We start from the raw sequence: 23,021 nt of genomic DNA on the forward strand, positions 1-23,021 counted from the left end.
TGCAGACTCATCATGACACAACTTTTTTTAGTAAATCGCAAGCACAATCGCAATCGCAATATTGTCCACCTAATCGCAAATCGCACCTTTTCCCCAAATCATGCAGCACTACTGCTAATATAACCTTTGACAAGAAGGGATGGGTGAATACTGCTACATAGTGGCCGATACCAGCCTTTTTTCAAGGCATCGGTACTCGTGAAGGCTGCCAATATCAGCAGCTGATACTCAACGCAAAAAAATCGTCGAGCAAGTCCTCCTCACCAGTAGTTGCCGCTACTTGCTTGCAGTCAGCGTTGTAACATTTGAAAGAAGGCGTTTGCACTTATTTTAGCTAAATAACCCAGGCTACATTTGAACATTTCCTGTCTTTTACATTTCATAGTGATCAATCTGAAAAACAGCTTGTTGAATTTTAATAAACAAGACCACAGCAAATATGCGTCAGCTTCTGTTCAGACAATATGAATGAACCAGGTAGAGTTAACAGTTAAACAATTTTATTTTGCACTTCAGTTTATTAAAAAAAAAAAAAAACTAAAGCTCTGACAGTTTTAAGTTTTATTTTGCACTTTTGTTTAAAAAGAAACAAAAGGTAAACTCAGAAACAGTTATTTGTGTTTTATTTTGGTCTTAATGGCAGAGTGACCGTGCTGTCTTCATTCAAAATGATCTGTCACTGCTAACTGAAACTTTATGTATCAAAAGTATAAGCAGTATCTGTACTCAGTATCGGTGAGTTCTCAATAGGGAGTACTCGTACTGGTATCTGTCTGAAAAAAAGTGGTATTTACTTTTAACAAGCTATTAACAAGTATTGATCCTTCTTTGACAGGTAAGCAGCAATGTTACCCAGATAGATTGTGGAGAATGACCATTAAACCTGCTCTTACAACCATCCTGAGCAGCGTCCTTACTTTCTGAAGTAGCAGATCTGTCTGTGTTAAAATCTGATGGCTGGACTGGTGTGAATGAGCAGTGCTGCTTTGGAGTTTTTTCTTGAATACTTTCTAGCTCACAGTTCTCTGGCTCTGCTCTGGTACCTCTGTAAAATGGGCCTTTGGTGTGTGATTTATTTTGTTTGAATCAAACTAAGCCTGAACACAAAGAGAAAGCTTAAACCCCAAAGTTGTGTCGGTCATTATTTATTTAATTACTTTTCTTCACTAGACTTTGTTTTCCTTCCTCCATTGTTTCTTTCTTGCTGCTTTTTGTCGATTTCCAATAACTCCTTTAGTTCAGTCATGATTAGAATAAATTTGCAGTTCAGTATTGATTGAAGATGTGTTCTGCCCAAAAATAAGGCAACTTTTTTCTTTAATCCGACGCAAAGACTTGAACAGATTTGGGCTCATGCCAGGAGAAACAAACTTTCATACTCAAGCCTGAAATATTTATGGGCCTGTGTTGCATGAACTTTTCTACAAGGAGAATCTTCTGACCTCCTGAGGTTGAGTCAGAAATGGTTCAACCCTTTTTTAAAGACCATGAAGAAAAATCTTTGGATGTGTTATCTTTGGGATGCACTCCAAAACCCTGAACTCTTACTCACTCTGAAAATCTGTGTTATGTTGCAGTTATTTTGGCATCTTCTCAATCTGCTCGTTGTGTGTATGTCACAGGGAAATGTTTTTATTTTGGGTTCATGCTTCTGAAATAGAGCTCCAGCCAATGTGTGACTTAGCTCACCAGAGAAGAAGGATTTGGTTTCACAGCTGGAACAGAATAATAGTGTTTTTTTCCTACCTGAGGACTCCTGGTGCTGATCTTGGTGGATAGGTCATCATACAGCTGAAAGTGGCAACGATGTGAATCCAGAAACAGTTTTTGACAAGGCAGCTTTGTATATCTCAGAGGCACATTAGGAGTTTTAAATTTATATGTAAAGGTGGATTATTTTGTTTGTTTAACGAACTAAATCAACACAAATGATGCAGCTGTCAAACATTTAGGGTAAAGTGAGGTGAGATAAAGTTTGTACACGTCCATTCTGCCCTCTAACTCCCTCCCTCTGCTTTCAGGGTGTCCCACAGCTCCCTTGTGCCAAAGCGCTCTACAACTACGATGGCAAGGAACCAGGAGACCTCAAGTTCAGCAAAGGCGACATCATCATCCTCCGCCGGCAAGTGGACGAGAACTGGTACCACGGAGAGATGAGCGGCGTGCACGGCTTCTTCCCCACCAACTTTGTCCAGGTCATCAAACCGCTGCCACAGCCGCCACCTCAGTGCAAAGCTCTGTACGACTTTGAGCTCAAAGACAAGGAGGCAGACAAGGACTGCCTGCCTTTCTCCAAGGTGAGACTCTGCAGCACTCACAGCTCTGCTACGTGGTCTCTGTAGTAAAACAAAAATACCTCTCATTACTCTGACACTCTGTCTTCTAGGCACTCATTTTCTGGAGTTATGTCAGGGCTGTTAGCTAAAACACATAGAGGAGTGCTTTATATGTGAGCCAGACGTCTTGATGAACAGCTGTAATTAAGCAGCAGAGAATGAATGTCATACGGAGTGAAGCTTGGCTTAACAACAGTAATCAGGCGGTTATATCTGTCCAGCTGTTTGGGTTAGACTTTGAGCTTTTTGTATCTGTCATCAGTTGTTTATTTGCCACATGAGCAGAACAGAAACAAGCTTACTCAGTAGTTTTCCAAACAGTTAAATGCTTTCGACCTCTCTGTTTTCACTCGAGGGGATGTCCCTTTAATAGAACGTTGTCCCTGCCTCATTATTTCTGTTCAAGGTTTGTTCCTCCAGGATGAGAATCTCTCTTAGCTAGCAGCATCCTTAATTAGCTCCTACCTCATGCAGTGCTCTTCACTTTCTGTCTTGAATTTGCAGGATGATATCCTGACTGTGATCCGCAGAGTGGATGAGAACTGGGCAGAGGGAATGCTGGGAGACAAAATTGGAATTTTTCCCATCTCGTATGTTGAGGTAAGGAAACCAGACGTCAAAATGTCACCAGTCGTCAGGGGTGTTCTTGCAACATGAAAACGGCAGAGATCCTTTGAACTACTTTCCTCACACACCTTGCGAGCTGTGTACCACACTTCTGCTCTTCCTTTTTGAAACATTTCACAGAGCCACTCAAGGCGTCTTTGAAGATTCTGACAGTCACGGTCTCTGGCTCCCTGAGCTCCACAGGTCTCACTTAAAAGCTTTAGGAATAATCCCGACATAAGTATGAAGTAAATCTTTGTCCTTAAAGATGATTTCATTTTCGGTATAAACGCTGTCAGTGGCGGTGTGCCTTCTTTTGTTGCTGTGAATATTATCAAAACCTTTTTCAGCACAAAGAGACTGAGAATAGCGCCGGAGTCCAAATAAGAAGCAGCATTGACGTGTTTTGTTGTCACTCCAAAGAGAAGCTGTGACACTTTTCTTTATTCCTCTCTTTCGTTTTCACTTCTTTTAATATTCATGTATTTATACACCACAGAATAAGGCAGAAACAGAATGCAGGCTGTCTAAAGCTATATAATGTTTGGTTTGTGCACTGCAGGAGCCGCTGAAGCAGAGGCAGAAGCAGCAGAGAATATTTTGATGTCTTCAGAGGAGATGTGGTTTAATATTTCAGCTGCAAATGCAGAACCACCTCCAACATACAGAGCAGCTGAAAATGTTCTGTTAGTTGTGCACAATCACTGAATATCCAGGCCATTGTTTATTATCGCCTCAGGAGCTTTTGCTGCCGTTTCGGTTGTTTATTCTCCAGCTGCCCCTCTGAAAGTTGAAGATAAAAACTTCAGTTGAGATGACCCAGAGTAGACTTTAAATTTGTCAGTCCAATCTCTTCACTTTTTTTATTCAGCATTTTTGTGCACTCAGCAACACAGGAGCAAAACATGTCAGGCTGTAAACTTGGAGCCAAGTCTCAAAATGACCCTACAGTGACCATCGTTCACGAGGCTTTTATCAGGGGTTGAGTTATCCGCAGAGGTCTCCCCTCAGCAAATAGAGCAGCCTGGTGATAAAACTGGCAGAAACACTGAATGAAGTAGTTTCATGTGAGACATCAGGGCTTTTCTGACACTCTGAAGCAGCTGAGGGGCAACAAGGGCGACTGTGCTCTTCTTAAAGCTGCAAGATTTAGGTCACTATCTGAGGAAAAACTTCACTTTGCCCAAAGATTTTTTACCAAAATGACAGTGAGGTGACTTTAACAGAGGGAACAGTCACCTTGAAACACTTTGTGTCCTGCTCACTAGGGACAGATACCTTTCACATTTGAAACGATATGGTCCTGATGCCCGGTGCCTGGCAATCTGGTACTCAACGATACCAATTTTCTGTACTTTTTTGTGTCTATGTGGTAAAAATATGAATTTGATTAACAATAATAAATATATTTTTTGGAATTTAATAGGGATGCACAATATTATCGGCACAATATGGATATCGGCTGATAAAAGCTTAAAAACACGTTTATCGATATCTGCTGATATGAAAATTTCTGTCGATATGCACAGCCGATAAGGTGCTATTCAGTTAGGATTATTGTTATTTTCCATCTGAAAAATAAGCTCCTTAAATAAAATGTAGCACTTCATTTATTTGCACTGCAGAGCTCTGTGTCTGTCACCAGGTTGTTACAGTAGCTCTAAAATAATCAAATGCAACTTGGTTATGTTTAAAAATGCATTGTACATTTAAAGTTCATGTGATCTAAAGAAATTATTTTTCTGTATTTCAATACTGAATGTCTTGAGTTTGAAAAAATTAATACATTTTGTTATTTATGGTAAAATCAAATGTTTTTTGTCTTGTTTTATGTGTGTTTCTTAAACAAATAAGACCATCACAATAAGAGTAACATATAAATTCCAGTACAGGATAGACTTAGCTTTCTTTACAGTGAAAAAAACAAACTAACTTGTGATTATCGGCATCGTTATCGGCCAAAAGGGGTTTTGATATATCGGCATATCGGATATCGGCAAAAATCCAATATTGTGCATCCCTAGAATTTAACATATTTATTCTTTAATATATAACCTTGCAATGCTGTGTTCAAGTCCAGCATGGAAAATCAGCTACTCTTCCATTCCCTCACAGTGACAAGGATGCGTTGAGGTACCTTAACATGGTACCTTTTGATTTTACCTGAATTGGTACTCAGTACTTTTGACAGGATTTGGTCGGTACCTATAATAGTACCTTATTCAGTACCCACCCCTACTGCTCACGGCCATCTTTTATTGAGAAAACATGTCAAACTATTAAAAATTAATTGGGACGTTTGGTGCAGCGATGAAAAACGACAAACAAAAAGATTCTTTGTGATGAAAAGTTAAAGTTAGACATGATCAACAACACAATTCTGAATAGACTTAACTCCTTTACTCATTAAAATGACCTGTTTGTACTAAAAAGATGGTTCTCCGCTTGATATCTGTTTCCCAGTTCTGCGTCTCTGGCTTAAGTGCTGACATGTCAGAGATGAACCTGCACAGGTTTCCTCCTGGATTGGAGTTAAATGCTTTGCTTTTATGTCCTAAGTAGAGGGAGCTGCTCGGGGCGATGTGTGACAGCAAGTGAGAGCACCCTGTGATTAACTCAAACCCTTTAGTGCACCTCCTCTGAATTTTACCTCGCAGTTGCACATTACAGTGCCTGAGAGGGTCCCACAGTCTGCACTTTCAGGCCTGACCTAGAACCATCAGCTCCCCCAGACTGTTTCCTGTGAGGTTAAGATCTCAAAGATCACACTCCCAGTCCCTGTTTTTACTGACTGGATCAGGACAGAGATGCTCCACATCAATCATCTGATGGTGGTGTGAGAGTGACAGTTGTCATTATTGTTTTAATACTCTCAGCTCCGTCACTTCTGCCTATCTGTCTGTTATTTTCACCTTACGACTCTGTTCTCATGGCCCCCCGCCTCTCTTCCTCTCTCACAGTTCAACTCAGCAGCTCGTCAACTTATAGAGTTGGACAAGCCGTCAGACTCCAACGGGGACTCTGGTGAAGGGGCCTCCTCTGGGCCCCAGAGCAACGGCGCTCAGCGGGCAGGGGAGAAGAAGAACAGCAAGAAGCGACATTCCTTCACCTCACTCACCATGTCCCACAAACCCATGCTCGCCCCTCCTCCCCAGAGACACTCCATGGAGATCAGCGGGCCGGTCCTCATCAGCTCCAGCAATCCCACAGCAGCCGCCCGGATCGGAGAGATCAGCGGGGGGCTTTCCTGCAGCGCACCTTCACAGGTAAGATACTCCAGGGGCAGGGACAGCGAGAGCTCTGCACTTACAGCTGTGCTAAAAGAAAACCGTCATATTTTGGAGTCTAAAATGACGTCACATAAGAACACTTGAGGCTCCTGATTTTGGCACTGACAGCTTCAGAGTAACATTGTGAAAAGGGAAACATGTCTGGTAACATTTCAGAGACTGACCTGTTTTTTTCAGAGTATGATAAGATGCTTCTTGTACCCAGATACAGCAGTTACGTTTATCCATAATAAACAAAATCTTTTTGTTGCTCCTGCTCCAGTGTTAGCCAAACTTTACTGGTAGAGTTCTAAATAAAGGCAGTTCAGGGTGGCGGGGGTGGGAGGGGGCGACACACAAACACTAAAGTTCAGTACAAAGAAACCAATACCAATCCAGCAGTCCCAGATAATCTCATTTTACTGTGTGTGATTTGTGTAGAAATCAGAAGTTTGAAAAGAGTGATGAAATGGCTGTTTGTGGTTTACGAAAAACTGGGGGATCTTGTCTGTCATGTTTTTTTTTACACTGAGAATAAAAATCTGAGCCTGTGAGTGTCAAAAAACAACTTTAATCCCGCTGAAGTATGTCAGCCGGGTGTTTCTTTTTTGTCGTCAGTTTGGCTAAAATTGACATGAAATAGACCCCGAGGTTTAAGAATACCAGAGTCCCTCATTCAAATCAGTGAACCAGATGAGTGGCTTCTCTTAACCAGCTAATTTGTCACTATCCTGCTCAGTGGTTCTTAATTGAAGCCGTGTTTACAAAACAAAACAGACACAATACACATTCCACCTTCCTTCTCTCACTTCCCCAATCAGTTTGTTTCTTCTCAGAGGCTCCACTCTCCTTCTGTCTGCAATTAGGCTGACTTCCCTTCTCCCCGTCATACCAAACAGGCCATTGCTCCATCCAAGCGTTTGAAATCAGGGATGCGTGACTCCACTCGTCCGCAAAAACGACTCCAGTTCAACCCTCAAGGTTTCCACACCAATCCTGACATGACAGGAACTCACAGCTGCTTTATGGTCACTAGCTGCTGGAGATCAGAGCTCGACAGACAGAACAAGGGATTTACAAGCGTCCTGCTGCTTTATCTCAATCTGAGGCTTTCTGTGCCTTTAATTAAATGTACAAGTTATAACAGTAGCTGGTTAGAGGCTGTTACCTGTTTTCAGCCTATTTAGAACAACAAATTGCATCATACCCGCTCTGTGGCTGTTTTTAATCTCTAAACAGTATAAAGACATCAGCTCTTCCACAGTTTATAACATAATACTCAGATTTCATGCTTGTTGTCTCACTTCAGAGCTCTGGGACTTTCCTGTTTGTATCTCCGACCGTATCTTTAAATCTCTTTCACTTACTTCTTTCTTGTTTGTTTTCACTCCTTGTTGTTTTTCCCTCTTGAATGTACTCTCTGTGTTGTCCCTGTACAGCAGACTCTCTAAAATGCCATGCTTCAAAACTCCCTATTAGGCTCAATCATTAATCTTTCATCTGTGGAGTGTTTATATGCTTCTCTGTGAAGAGGAGAGCGTTTGTCTGCAGAGCGAGAGGATCTTGAAGTACTTCTTTCTTTTCTCTCCCAGAACATTTTTAACTTTGGCTGCACAGAAGATACAACCTTGTATTTCTTTACCTTAAGTAGTTTCCACACGTCACTGTGAGGAGGCTTTAAGACGAAAATAATCTTATATCTTCACCTCTGAACACATCCTCCCAGCTGTTGGATTAACGGATCTCTGCTGTTTTTAATAAAACACAATAAAGACTCCTCAGGTGCTCGATGCACTGCTCAGTCCTCTCCTCTGCCCCCCTTCACCTTCTACTCATCGTCTCTCCTTCCAAAGCCCAGACAAAAAACAACAAAGGTAATACCCAGCATCCTTTGGGGGTTTGGAACACTGTCTCGTACATGAAAACAACTCCCATTTATTTAAGCATGAGACTGGAGTAGAGGCTGGTGAAAATATGAACTACTTCCAGCACTGATCAATACCAGGATTAGTCTCAGCTTAAATGAGAACACGCTGCTAGTTTTAAGCACAAAATAAAGAATTAAGTTGGTGAAAGTGCACAAGTTTAGGTTGTATCAGTTGTTGCCGAGTAGTCAAATCCAGTTATAACTCTACCAGTTTCATGGTAAAATGCAAATCAAATGTTTATTTATCCCTGAGGGGAACTTCAGGAGTCACAGCAGCAATCAAGAAAACAAAAGTAAGAAAGTGTATAGAAAGTGCAAAAAAGGTCCATAAGAAAATAGATGATGACAGCTTGTCCATCATTCTCCAGTTCAGCCAGCCTCCACCTCCACAGGGTCCAGGACTGAGCTTCTTCAGTCATGCTCCATCTCTGTCTCCTAGATCCTGTCTGTTCACAGCAGGTGAAGCTCTTCCAACGTGGCGTTTGTGTCTGATATTAACTCCGTTAGCCATGTCTGTGAATAGCATGATGCTACTCCGCCCTCTGGTATTCCCTCTGTTGCTGGGTTAGCACAGCTAGCTCGTCCATCTTATTGGCGAAAGATCTTACTTTCCCAATATCGATGGATGGAAGGACAGGTCCATGTCGTCACTTCTTAGCTCACACCTGGAAATCAGCACGTTGTCCTCATCTCCTTCTTCCTCACCTTGTGGGAAGACATCAGGCCTTACACCAGTTAGCATTGACATGCGGCAGGCTGCTAACAGCTGAGTTCACATGTAAACAATGCAGCTATGGTTGCATGTAGGATCTCCAGACAAACACAGGAGAATAAGTAGCAAAAATATCATTGAAGACAAAACCAGTTTGTTGTCCATGAACAGCAATGAACCATACAAAATAAGTAGTTAGTTCAGCTGTACTGCGTGCTCTCATCTTGACAGTGCTGAACTGTATCCATGTCTGACCAGCTGATTGAGAGAAAAAGTCCATATTATTTTATCATGGTTTCAATTCCTGACAAAAAATGACAGATTCAACATTCATCCAGAACTAGCTTTAAAAAAGCAGCTCATCCAATTAAAGAGATAAGTGTTAATAAACACTCTGTCCACAGCCCGTTTCAGCAGGGATTGATCCTCAGAGAGCTGCAGACCAGATTTAACTCCTGGTTATTTTGATAACAGTAATATCAGAATACTTTGAACACATGTTACATACACATGACATTTTCAGCTCATTCAGAGGTGAATTGTTGTTCTGATCACTCAAAAGTTAGAGTTCAACTATGTTAACATTAAAGCAAAGTTCCCACCAGCTCTGAGCAGGAGGTTGATACTTCACACTGAACAGGCCGGGCCGTCAGCACTGGTGTTTGTTTGTTAGCTGTTATTTGTAGTAAGGCTCATTTAGATGAAAATATTTTGCTTGAACTGAAAGTGTAAAGCCTTATTATATGTATGCAGAAAACAAAACTCGCACAGATCCGCTGCTTGCTTTGCAGGGCAGTTTGTGGAGCATTTAAGGGTTTGTGTGTTTTGTGAATTAGACGATGTCTATTTGGCTCATTTGCACAGGTTTTGTGGTACTGTGCCTGAACTGCTGATAAGATTTGCACAGATTGTATTTCAGACGCTTGTGACTAAAACTTTTATCCTGTTAAAGAATCAGATGTCAGTGAGCAGAATATAAAAAAGAGGACATTTTTGCACATTGTAATAGTCAGATAGAAAAGGTTCTATGTCGGGCATGCAAGCTAAACTCTGCACACAAACCAGCTGTTTTCCTGTTCATGTCTGCTCTGTAAGATATTGTTTACATTTGTTTAAGTTTAAGTGATGTTGTCAACATTTTTTCACACCAGGCTAAAAAATTTCAGGAAGAAAGATGAAGGACATTTACTCCAACTAAGAAAAAGAAAAGTATTCAAACCTGCTCTGTAGTTTTATGTTTGAAGCAGCTCTGTCACGTACAGTGTCACCTTTGAGCACACTTTAACATTAATGCTCTCCCCGGCACACCCAGTGCGCGGCTGATAAGGACAGAGTGTAGATCGAATCTGAGGCTGGCGTGCCCTCTGGAAGGTTCACCTTTACAGGCGGCTCTGTCTGGGGCAGTCATGCATGCAGAGCGAGCACCGGCTACAGGGAGATATTGTGTGTCCAACAGTATGGCCTTGTTACTGGGACAGCACCATGACTCACGTGGATAACTGCTTTGAGCAGCCGCCTCTCTTCACATGTCCAATGAAATGCCTGGTTGTGGTCAGCTGGTTTCCTTTATCCAATCAGATCCATAAGACCACCACTGTGGTTATGGCTGAGGCACCAGAGACAGTCCTACATGTATGCAGCACAGTGCTGGATGATTCATTTACATACTCTGTGACAGGAGAGTATTTTTAGAGCCATGTTTATTCTCTATGAGTGAGTGGAGCTCGCCCTTTACATTGGATTCATTGTGGTTTATTTAACAGTCCTCGTTTCCCGTTTGTTGACAGGTTCACATTTGCACAACTGGACTAATTGTGACCCCACCCCCGAGCAGTCCTGTTACTACCGCAACAGTCTTCACATTTCCTTCAGAGACAAGCTACACATCTATCCCTGTGGTAGGTGGAATCCTTTGCAGGTCTTATAAATCTTTAACAAACACAAAACCAGAGCATGTAGAGAAAGGTTTGTCATCAGGAGAGGAATTGATTTAGGCTAACACATGACAGAAAGAGAGAAAATACATCCATCACAAAGTAAAGAAAGGCTTTGCTCACACTGCTGACTCATCTGTGTGTGTGCCTGTGTCATTCTTTTGTATTCTCTGTTACTTTTAGATACCATGTAAATCAATCCCTGGTAATTTTACACTTTTTAAAAGAAAGAAGATTAAAAACTAGAAAAGTACTCAGAGGATGCAGACCTCCATTAAGCATATTGAGATTGTGACACAACACTTAAGTCCTACTTTAATGTTATACTCCCTTTCGGCAGACTGTCTGCTACAATTTGGTGTTAGTTGCAGGTTTGTACGATAATTTGTTGCCTGACAGTGTTGAAAATTATGATGACCCAGTGCACATTTCATATTCTGGATCTTAGTATCCAGAATATTACCAGGATCTGGATCGTACTTTTACATCCGTCATAAATTATGGTGTATGGTTGTATTGTTTTGCAAAGCAATCCAACCATTTATGGTGAAGTTATATACAGGTATTGTGAAAACAGCTCTATTTCATAACGATAAAGAGACTTAGAGAGGAAATGATGAGAGTGAGCTTTACTAATGAAAACAAAGCAGTGAAACAGAGAATTGAGACTTTACATACTGTCAATTTCATGGCGTCTAAGCTCTAAGTACTAAATTAATGCTCTATTTTTCATGCTGTGTTTCTCTTTGCTCTCGTCTCCATCACAGTCATAGCTTGTATGAAGTGTTCACACCAGACCCATATAAGTCACTGACTTGCCTAAATGGCTTCAACTTTTCATGTTTGCTAGCTTGGTTTGTGAGAATAACTAGCTCCACTTGTGAAAACAAAGAAACATGAATCAGGGGAATGAAAGGGGGGGGGGGTTCCTTCAGATGCTACCCCGATCTGTTGTCATCAAACAAGGTTGATCTTGTCTTCTCTGTGAGGTGACACCAGTTGGGCTAATTAGTGGAAGCAGCACAGCCAAATGAACCTCCGCTGGTCCGTTGGCATCACTTAGCAACAACTCGCCTGGACTCTTGCTTTTATATTCACTTGTGCAAATGATCATCCTCGGTATGAATAGAGTTTATTCAGTAACTACACTACTCACTGATACCATCAGAAAGACTGTGTTATTAAATCCCTTGGAAGACGGATAAAGATGCACACATTACATTTGCTAAACACTAACCAATCTAACTTCATTTTAACATCTGGTATTCTTGACAAACCCAGTTTATATCGATTTATTGCACTTTTTTTTTAAACAACATTTTATTAAATTTTGACATGTAATGATAACAAATACAAAATAACATAGACCCCAGCAATTTCAATAATGAATTACTGTACTTTATTATAAAATAGCATAAGATAATAATAAAAACATACAGAGACAGGGCTAAAAATAATGACCAAATAATAATGATAAGAAAAATAATACTAATAAAATAAAAATTGACAACAACAATAACGATAGAATAAAGTAAATTCAAACAAAAACAGAACTGAACTGAAAAGGCGGCAGCAATGGCAACTTAAAGACCTCAAGTTAATACAACTTTTTCATCTTTGAAAAATTCCTAAAAAGGTTTCCAACTTTAACAAACTGTTCTCTTTTCCCTCTATCAATATATGTAAGGCTTTCCAGTTCAAGATATGATCCAATTTCCTTCAACCATAGTTTTACAGAGGGCAACTGCATGCTTTTCCAGAAAAGAGCAATCAGTCTTCTTGCTTGAAGAAGTCCAAAATCAGTTAATACTGATTGTTTCAAATTGACAACAAAAATTTTCGGATATATACCCAGGATACAAAGTTTGGCTTGTAAGGAACATTTTTACCCACCATCTGGGAAATTGCCCCATCACACTTTGCCAAAATGATTGTTCTTTTAAACATTCCCATACACAATGGATCATTGCTCCCTCTTCTCCCTAACACTTAGGGCAAATATCTCAAATATTTGGACAGATCTTAATCAGTTTAACTGGGGTGATATAAGTTCGCATAAACCATTTTTACTGAAGCAATTTCAATCTTTTAGTAATTGTACTTTGTTGTGCCTTTAAGCATGTTGCTTCTGAGTCTTCTTCAAGTATATCCTCCTCAATATCGACTGTCCATGCTTCTAATCTGTCTTTCAATTCAAAAGTTGATACTTCTTCCTACTGTTTTCATTTTTATTTTTCTGATTACCATTTATTTGTATTACTCACTGTTTAACTTTTCATCTACATGAATAAAATAAAGTCATTCATTCATTCAAACCAGTATGACCCACAATGAAACAATATTAATTGTTGATAAAGAATAAATATTGATAAAGATGTTATTAGCCATCACATTTTTTTAAATTTCAGTACAAGACAAAAACAATATTCAAGAAATATGACAAAAACAATCTCATTGGTAAACAAACATTTTAAGTTGTGTGCATTTGTACACTCTGAATATTTTAATGTGGTGTTTTTTGAAGCAGTGCGAAAGAAATTTGATAGCTTTGGCTTCATCAGATCATATGCTTCACTGATTATGCAAGTTTTGTCATTTATGCTCCAGATAGTGTTGGATTAATTCGACATACATTTAAACTGGATTATGTGAGCAGCCAGCTGCCAAAACCAGATTACGGTCACCTCCTGCTGCCAACCACTTTGAGCACACGTGGCTGAATGAGTTCATCAGTGAATGAACCGCAGTCAGCCTTCAGTAGATTCACCTGATTTTTTTTTTTTTTTTACGGGACCAGTTCAGAGAAAAATATTTTATCAGTGATCTCCTTTAAAATGTCAGAGAGTGAGGTTATCAATGCACAGTTGGATTGTTTTTGATCAGACAAGCCGTCTTATGACATTTCCCCAATGATGCCAACATGTAACGTAGTAACTTCAGACTGTGTGAATGAGAAACTATGTTAGTCTGTTGTTCTGTCGTCTGTGTGGAACAAGATACAGTAACTCTATTATCTCTCTGCAAGGGAACAGACTTGAAGATAACATGGATAAATCTTTTAAAGCGGAAATTACCTTGTCCCTGACACACTTCAGCTGTGGGAAAAAAATCCATACAGCTAAAAATGTCCTGAAATACCTTCAGCCCACTCCAATCAGCAGGCATGATTCCTGTCTGTGGATGTGTATGCTCGGGCATTTGGAGTTTTTGAATGAGCAGGAATGTGTACACAAAAGGTTGTGCTCTCCGCTCCACTAGGGAACCCTACATGATGTTTTCGTACAGATGATTTCTCTGGCCTGCAGGCAACCTAATTATCTCAGCTCAAGCGTCGGCACTGAACCAAAACGCACATCGACACTCGCGCGTACACATGGGTCTAAACACATACCACAGGGCAGTCTGAGTGCCACTCGGCTCCAACATTGTGTCATGGAAGCTATTACTCTGCTGCTCTGTGCTGCCAATGTTTGGTTTGGAAAGACTTGTCTCGCTCCTAGGTTTGGGAGTTGTCTTCATTATCCTTCGAACATGTTGTTCACAAAAATGTGCTCAGTTTGACGTTGCTTTACGTTGACAAAGCAGGATTAAGAATATACCGCTGTATGCAGCATGCATCATACATGTTTATTATATACAAGTCTTTGGATTTCTCCTGCAGGTCAGCTCAGCTGATATTAAGGGTCTGTGATGAAGTGATTTATTTTTAATGGCAGCACATATTCCTCTAGAGGCAAATGTGTCTGATTGATCTAATCACAGTTTTGCCGCTGACAGGATCAGATTTTTGTGCAAATTCTCTTGCAGCAGTCATGTGCTGCATGGTGCTGCAAAGCTGTTAGCATACATCAGGTCAACGGTTGCTTGTCAGACGCTGTCCCAGACGCTTCATTTCCATGATTGTAGAGTGCAGAGTGAAGGATTCTGGCCTGAATTTTCAAGGTGTACAAGAAGGAAAAGAAGTCTCAAAGTATCAAAACTCCAGAAACCTTTCTAGTATGAAGAGCAATACTATTCTGAGAATAAAGGATGGGGATTAACAACCCTGAGGGAAATTTGTCTCGGACCAACTATGGCTGCCGTCACAACCTTTACATCCATTAGATTGTTACATTAAAACACAAAAGAGTACAGTTTGACAACGGATAGAAAACAAAGACAAATACCTGCCAGTCCACTGTCACACCAGTAGGTCTTCTCTTCAGATGTCAGAGATGTCAATGCCCAGTTTATAGTCAATGCCCAGTTTATAGTACGCTGTCATCAATCGCTGTCGCCTGCTTCTTTTGGAGAATTATATTTTTACAAGGAGCCTTAGTGAAAAAAATAAAGATACCAGTAAATAACACATCTATAAAAGCAGCTTCAACACAAGAGAGAATAAAAATAAAAAAACAAGATAAAAACATGGCAGTTACATGGCATGACTATAAGCCACAAAAAGAGTAAAAGGGAAATAATTCAGTAGAAACCGTGTGGAAAAACAAGATAAAATCATAAAAAGAGGTTGAGCACTCCTAGAGTTTTTATTCTGACTTCAAGTTTTGTTTTTGTTTGGCAGCAGAGGACCAACAGCTCCTGTTTCCTGTGAGAGTTAGTCAATGAAGTCTGGTAGCTTTGAAGAGTGTGATGTTGCAAATGCTTCTAGTTAAAAAAGAAAAACATCCTAGCATTACAAAAATAGTCTCAGGGATCTGGGGGATCATCTCTGTAGGGATCATGTCTGTTTTGTTGTTGAGCACTTAAAGAGGGGGTATTGTTCTTTTTTTTTAAGGTTTAATTCCTGTCCCTCTGGTACCCCGTTATTTACAGTTCAAAAAAACTCTGATTATCTCATACTTGTGTTTTAGAAAACCTTTATTTGAGCCTCTGTCTGAAACACTTTGTTTTAGCTGCTGTCTCTTTAAGACACCACACCCCCTGACCTGATTGGTCAGCCCCCCAGGGCCTGAGTTTTAGGCACACTTGGTGTTTAAGACCTATCCCTCCAGGAGACCTTTACATGATGACCTCATCATTTCAGCAAGTCTTATGTTATTTTTAGGAACGGTCCATTTTGATCAGTTTACAGATTTAGGGATTTCTACAACAAATTAATATGTAGCGATTTAAAGAATCTGCACGTGTTAAAGTAAAAACATCCAGAATCGTTACTTTTATTCTATGTTTAAACCATAAGAAAGCAGAATACCCCCTCTTTAAAACTCCTAACCATAACAAAGAGGAGAAACACGGCTTGCACACTGCTGAGCTATAATACTGTCATTTAATTCTCCAAGTTAGGGAGCGCACATGCTATTTATCCGCTCTATGTTTTAGATGTGTAATAGTTTATCTAGCACAGCGCTCGTGGGACTCCAATGCCAACCACACTAGATAAGTTAGGTCAGGGAGTCAACATCAGCCACATCTAACCTGCTGATTTAAGTTGGAGCAGTGGAGCCCTGCAGCGTGCGAGCCGTCCTTTTCTTTGTCGTGCTTCGTTTAAAACTCCAACTGGACTCGGCACCTGCCCTCTCAGTTTTGGATGTGCGTGTTTTTCAACTTTTGCAAACTTAAATTTACAATCCCAGCCTGTCAGCGGCAACATCAGGAGTGGACAAACTTTGATTGAGGACAATTCTCTGCAGGGATTACAAGGCAACCATAACAGCATGTTTCATGGGTGCCCACTGAAGCATTTTTCTGGAACGGCTCCAAAACTTTGTGTTCCTATTAATTATTTAGAGCCCAGAAAATGTGAAATGAAGGCCCAGGTTTAAAAACATCTAAATTCCTCTGTAATTATAGTCGTGTAATCCAGTAGCACACTGTTGTAAGAAAATGTCAGGGCTCTTTGAAGAGCGGGCTGTGATCTCCAGCCTCTAGTCGAGAACCAGGGTTTCTTCTGACATTACAGACGATCAAAAAGAGAAAACATGTGAGTCATGCTGAACTCGCTCATGCTTGGTTTGAGGGTTGCTCTGAAGTGTGTCTTCAGACATTTTTTTTTTGTTTCATATGGTCCCAATTAAACGCTGCAGTGGGTTTAACTGTAGCTATGTGTCTCTTAGCAACAAATAAACAGGCAGAAAAGGAAATTCTCAGTTGCCGGGGGAAGTCAGGGACAAGACTCCAATATCTGCCAAACCAGACTCTCCCTTCAGTGTCTGCAAAACCAGAGGGAATATCCCAGATGACAGATGATCTCTCATTCTCTTTTCTTCTTTTGTGGCTCATAAGCAAACTGGTTTCTCTTCTTACGCAACACACACTCTCTTTTTCTGAAGCTTGAGTTTCTTGTTTTTGTCTTTCTGCTTCTGCGTGAGAGGAGCGAAGTGATGAACTGTTGTGCTGTTGTAATTAAATACCGACTAACTACTAACCTGATCTTCTGTTCTTCTTTTACAGGATGCTCTCCCACCACCCCCTCCGCCTCCCCCACAGTCCTCCTCTGATGGCGCAGCGTACTCATTGGCCGGGGGACAGAGACCCTCCCCCAGCATAAGCGACCAAAGTGGGAGACAAAGACCCACAGTGTGAGTTATAAAAACAGTCCCACAGTAAAATATGCAGTCTTCTTAAATGTGCAGTGAAATGTCAGAGTCAGTTTGTGCACCGCTGGCTCAGGGCTCTGATGCAAATGCTGGATCCAGAGGGGGGGTTAGTCTCCGTCTGTCTGTGCCTCCCCACCCCCTTCAGCTGTCAGTGTGAGGCTGCTGAGCATGAGCATGTGCACAGGTGAAGGGGTTATAACCTGTGGAAGACTGTCTCCTGGGTCCTCTCGGAGATCCTCTCCGTTACCCCTGACTCCTGACCCCCCTCACCTTTACCCTCATTACTCCCTTTTAAGACCCCACACACCTGACAAGAATTAGATCCACTCATGCCTGCTCTCCGGCCTTCGTCTGCCGTCATCTGCCTGTGCGTGCATGTCAGACTCCGAGGCATTCATGTTCCCTTCCCCCTGACAACACTGAAATCAGACTGAAAACATCCCAGCGGAGACTGTTCACTATCTTATTGGCTGCCAGTTCCAACTGCCTGCTCAGGCTCTGCTGTAGAGAGATGACCCGCAAATTGTTTTGTCCTCCAGTGCTGATTTTCACTGGGTCAGGGGCCACAGTCCCTGCTGGAGGGTCTCAGAGGAGATGATGACAGATGTACGGCGAGGCTGCGGGATAAATCCAGAACAAATGGCACGCTGTGACAAATTGTAAAACTGCGCTTATTCCACCATATGGGGAGAGAATCCTCATGGGAGCCAGTGTTAGCTACATGTTTTGTGTTTTTTAAACTCCATAGACAGTAGAAAACAGAAGTGAAGCCTAAAGATGAGGTAACCATATTCAAAACACAGACTTCAACTGACTCCTGGCTTACATAGAAACCAGCAAAAGGGTGAAATTAAGCCAGCAAACATCAGACACAACAATCAAACAAAAAGCATGAAGTGAGGTCCTGTAGAAAGTGTCGCCACACATGCAGCCAATCACCAGAGTCGACATATTTATGTGCTCACAGTGTAACTATTCACATGCTTTATGGAAATTAAAGATGTTTTGAGTTTAGTTTTAAAGTAGAGCCAGCTGTGATGGACCTTAGGTCAGCAGTTTTGTTCCAGAGAGAAGGAGCACAGAAACCAAAGGCCCCTTCACTGGACTTTCAACTGATTCTGGGTCCAGTTTAACCCCTTACTGCCTGAATTGATTAACAGTTAAAAAAAGATTGTTTTTATTTGTTTTTGCATTCTTACAGATGTTAAATTGAGTGGAGGTTGTAAATTTGAGTATATTACATACAATAGTTATAACTAAATTATATTTTTATCTATAGACATGAGAAGTTTACCCTCTGACCAATATATTGTGACATAATGGATCTGATATGATCTTTGGTATGTGTAGAATATGAATCAATATGTAATAATGAGATACAAAGGTCATTTCAGCTGCATCAAGATCTGACGGGGCATGTCACAAATTTGCAACAACAGGCATCAAGGGGTTAAAAGACTATTAGGGGCCGTTTACACGACAACTCAAAAGTTTTGTTGCGTTTCAGCCTCGCGTTTACACGGAAACGGAGTTTCAGCCGACCTAAAACGCAAACTTTTGAAAACGGCCTCCGGAGTGGAATTTTTCTGAAACACTCCCGACACCGTTGCCGTGTAAACAGTAAGCCGGCGTTTTCAGTGGAAACGCTGACGTCACACTCCGCCTCGCGCGCATTCAACAGGACAACAGTACCGTTGGTACGATCGTCGCGAACTACCGTGTTGTGCTGTTGCTGCTGAATCTGCTGAATCTGCTGACTGTCTTACAACAAAATAAGCATCTTTTGCTCCACTTTTGAACTTAGTATTCCCCAATACACCAGATGATCGGCTCAACTCTACTTCGGTGGAGATCTCCCAAAAGCTGGTTATGGACAAGACAGTTATGGCACCACCTGCAGGCCTGGCATGCTTACTACAGCGTTTCCAGTCCATCAGCGTTTCCATGTAAACGCCGAATTTTTTTTCACTGCGTTTTAGCGTTTTCAGATGAAACGTTGTCATGTAAACTGGGCCTCAGTTTGTGAGCAAGTCAGAAACATACTCAAGAGCTGGACCACTCAGCGCTTCATGGACTGGTAGAAGAATTTTGAAAGTGATTCTTTGTTGAACCGAGCCAATAAAGTGTTTTCAGACCAGGGTGATGTCTTCAAATTTACACATCAGCAGTTTACAACCTTTAAAACAAGAAGATATTTTTAATAAAGCCCTTGAATTTGGCCATAACACTAACATCCAACCAATGAAGACCTAAAAACTGCAGTTGCTCAAATGTCCACTTGAGGCTGGCTGCAAAAGCTCCAGGAAATAACGTTAACATGTTTACATCCTGAAAGTTGTTTTAGTCCAAGTAGCTCATTTCTTTATCGGCACGTACTGTTGAGGTGTTGTGTTTTTTACAAGTTGTGCATCAGGTGTACAGCTGACTCAGTTGAATTTGGGCACACTTTAGCTCTTACCAAGGAACTCAAAGTCTGCCTCAGCACCTCTGTTTTGCTTAACCAAAGTTTGGTTGTTCAGCATTTCCACAACAATAAGCGTCAAAAGTCTGCTTCAGAAACTGATGACATTATGGGGACTACATCCATGTATTTTAAAGTCTATAGTTTGGAGCCAGCATCAGTTGGACGCTTTAGAAAATGCTTTTATTTTATTTTTTACCTCTGCATTTTCAACAGTAAAGGCTGCAGTTTGTTTAGTTCCTCATTTTTTTTGTGTCCTCTTGTTCCTCATCCAGCTATGTGGCCATGTTCCCCTACACTCCCCGCAAGGAGGATGAGCTGGAGCTGAGGAAGGGAGAGATGTTTCTGGTGCTGGAACGCTGTCAGGACGGCTGGTTCAAGGGCACCTCCATGCACACGGGCAAGATCGGAGTCTTCCCTGGGAACTACATGAGCCCAGTCAGCAGGTCAGTCATTAATTCATGCTGAGTCATTTATTATTGTCAACATGCTGCACACTTATACATGCCTGGTGTCACATTTATTTAGGAATAGATTAATACTTCCATCTATAACACATGTGTTATACAGTTATTAAACTAACCTTATGAAATGGTCTCTCACTGACGATCATCTGAGGTTTACGCATTTTTTTCTTAATTCAATCAAAAATTAAACAGTTTAGTTCACAGAGCAGAGTAGTAGCTCTTTAATGCGGCTAAAAGGCTTCATTTGTTTGCTATTAAGATTACATTCATAGATCTCATTACTGTGTTTATTGCTTTGAAATACACTACATAACTATTGATTAAGTAGCGGAAACCCCTCGTAATGTAATAAAATTCAAACAGCTGGAAAAAACTATATAACCCATGAAAATTGAAGTTTCTCGTGTTTGGCTGCTGGTGGCCAAAGCCTCTTTTGTTTGAGTCATACATGGGTTGACGACATAGTGACGTTGAGATATGGAGACCGCTGAACACACTGATAACATATGACCCGTGACGTGGTTGTGGGAAATTCCTCTTCATAAAACTGTATTAATTCTGAGTTTAAATAGAAACCATGATGGTGAGATCATTGCTTTCGTAACTAGGTTTAATTTTTTTTTTTAATCTTTGTTTTGATGTTGGAATGTGCAAATTTGTTTAAAGTTACCTTATTTTTTAGATAATGCATAGCCATAGGAAAATCGTTCAATCTATTGACATCATTAGCCTTCATGGCCTTATTGATTGTTTACATTATGCCAGAGCTGCCGGACCTTAAGTTGACTGTTTTCCCCAGCTATCTTAGCGTAGCAGGCTTTAAAAGAAAACTCTGATTCAGGATTTTCTGCTTAAAGTTTTACTTAAAAAATGAACACACAAAGAAATGTACGTTACTCTCTCACATGAGATTTCCTTTCAATGCATTCAACTTTGTATACATCTCCTCATTTACCAAAAACAACGGGGAAAAAGTAGTGCTAGCTTGATGCTAACATGTAACAGAAATTGCTTTGATATGCCAGTGGTTAGCATACATCTGTATTTTACAACAGAATTTCAACTCTCATCAAAGAAACACATCATAATGACTCTTTGTAAACAAGACTGAAAACTCCAAATGTCAAAATACTAACAGGCAAGTGTTTTCCAAAATGGATTATTTGAGAAAAAGATTTGTGCAGGCTCATGGCTGACTTTAGCCTAACTACGGCAAGCTTACTGTTCAACTCTAAGCATTGCTATACACACTTCAAGACACTAGAAGTCTATGTACGTCTCGAAATATCCAGATCTAGTGACCAGTTTCATATTTATTTACTCTAACTTCATAAAATGTTGACACAGAAAACCTGAAAAGCTGCTTTTTATACAGAAAAAATTCACAGAAGGAATTCCGTGAAAATTGAGATTGATAAAGAATTTGATTGATAAGCAAAGTTGAAATGGACATTGGTATTAATAAAATATCATCAATACTCATCCATAAATATACATCACAAAAGTGTATAACTTTATCATTTAAGTCTATTGATATAACTTTTGTAACTTAAAACTTAAGTGTAGAGATCCCAGGAACACGTAGCATTTCAGTTTATGCAGAAAGGACATCAATCAAAAGAAATACTTAACACAACTAAGCTTATAGAAATATTCAAAGAAACAACATCACAATAAGCACAAGTATGCACTGCCTGGTCTCACCTCTCTTTATATCATCTCTCCTCAGAACTGCATCTGGCAGCACGCAGCCCAAAGTGGCAATGAGTCTGTGCACTCAGGCGGGCAGAGGGGTCACCATCGTCAGCCCCTCTTCTGCCCCACTTGGTGCAATTGTTCAAGGTCCTGATTTCAACAAACCCCTCGCTGTGTGCTCCAGTGCTGTACCTGCCAACTCCCAGCCTGCAGCTGTGGTCACAGCAGCCCAAACAGCCACGGGTCAGCAGCCAAAAGTCCCTCTGCACGTCAGCTCCCAGATGACTGTGAACCAGGCCCGCAATGCAGTCAGGACGGGTGAGTGTGGCAGGAGGGACATGTCTGAGGCACGACACCCCTGGTTTATGAGAGCGGGTTTTAAATATGTGGTTTTATTGTTGCAGCTGCTTGTCACAGTCAGGACCGACCCACAGCAGCAGTGACACCCATCCAGTCAGCGACACCTGTGGCCTATCTCCCACACCTCGCCGTGTGCTCACAGCCTCCCCCTGGTCCTGCTCAAGGCTGCAGCCGGGCTGGAGTGGCAATGGGCTGTGCTGCTGCCTCTCTGACTCCACCCAACGTCAGCGCTGCATCCCTGGAGGGTGAAGGGTTGAGACCTGTACCTGTGCTCGCAGTGCCAGTGAACAGCTCCGCTCTCAATTCTGCGTCTACTAGTGCAGCTCTCGCCTGTCGACTGGACAAGGAAAACAAGGTTAGGAAAGTATAGGAGCTCAATTCTCAATATAAATAATCAACTTTTTTGTTGTATATGTGCATGCGTCAGCCTGGAGGATCAGCGTTCTCTGAAGAAGTCTCCAGATGGTGTCAGTTGTTGGGAGTTTGATATCTCTGGTGGTTTATCTGAAGAAGCTAATCACACAGGAGAGATTCACAAACAGTAATCAACAGGGGAACTCATGATGCTCACTTTGTTTCTCTTTCCTTCATTTCCAAGCAGACAGTTGCCGTGTTGTTCTTATACTTCTAACCACAGTTTGCAGCCTGTCTGTGCTAAGAGTAGGGATTTCTGCCACCACATCAGTGTCTGACAGTGGTAAAGAAGCAGACAGTATAC

General features: G+C 41.1%; 1 protein-coding gene across 3 annotated transcripts in view; it reads left to right on the forward strand.

Annotated features, from left to right (window-relative positions):
* Positions 1–23,021, forward strand: part of sh3rf1 (SH3 domain containing ring finger 1) — a 73,928-nt gene that overhangs the window by 44,793 nt on the left and 6,114 nt on the right. The window contains exons 3-10 of one of the 3 annotated variants that reach the window (XM_074668905.1): positions 2,034–2,297; positions 2,841–2,936; positions 5,903–6,208; positions 10,638–10,748; positions 17,175–17,302; positions 20,057–20,227; positions 21,978–22,261; positions 22,348–22,658. In XM_074668905.1, coding sequence (XP_074525006.1) covers positions 2,034–2,297; positions 2,841–2,936; positions 5,903–6,208; positions 10,638–10,748; positions 17,175–17,302; positions 20,057–20,227; positions 21,978–22,261; positions 22,348–22,658 — 1,671 coding nt within the window. Of the gene's footprint in view, positions 1–2,021; positions 2,298–2,840; positions 2,937–5,902; positions 6,209–10,637; positions 10,749–17,174; positions 17,303–20,056; positions 20,228–21,977; positions 22,262–22,347; positions 22,659–23,021 lie in introns of all 3 variants that reach the window. The other 2 variants (XM_074668904.1, XM_074668906.1) reach the window with 2 other exon arrangements.

Source organism: Halichoeres trimaculatus, unplaced genomic scaffold, assembly GCF_033239565.1.
Source record: "Halichoeres trimaculatus isolate MK-OKI-2021-1 unplaced genomic scaffold, fHalTri1.1 fHalTri1_scaffold_4, whole genome shotgun sequence".
Taxonomy (NCBI): Eukaryota; Metazoa; Chordata; class Actinopteri; order Labriformes; family Labridae; genus Halichoeres; species Halichoeres trimaculatus.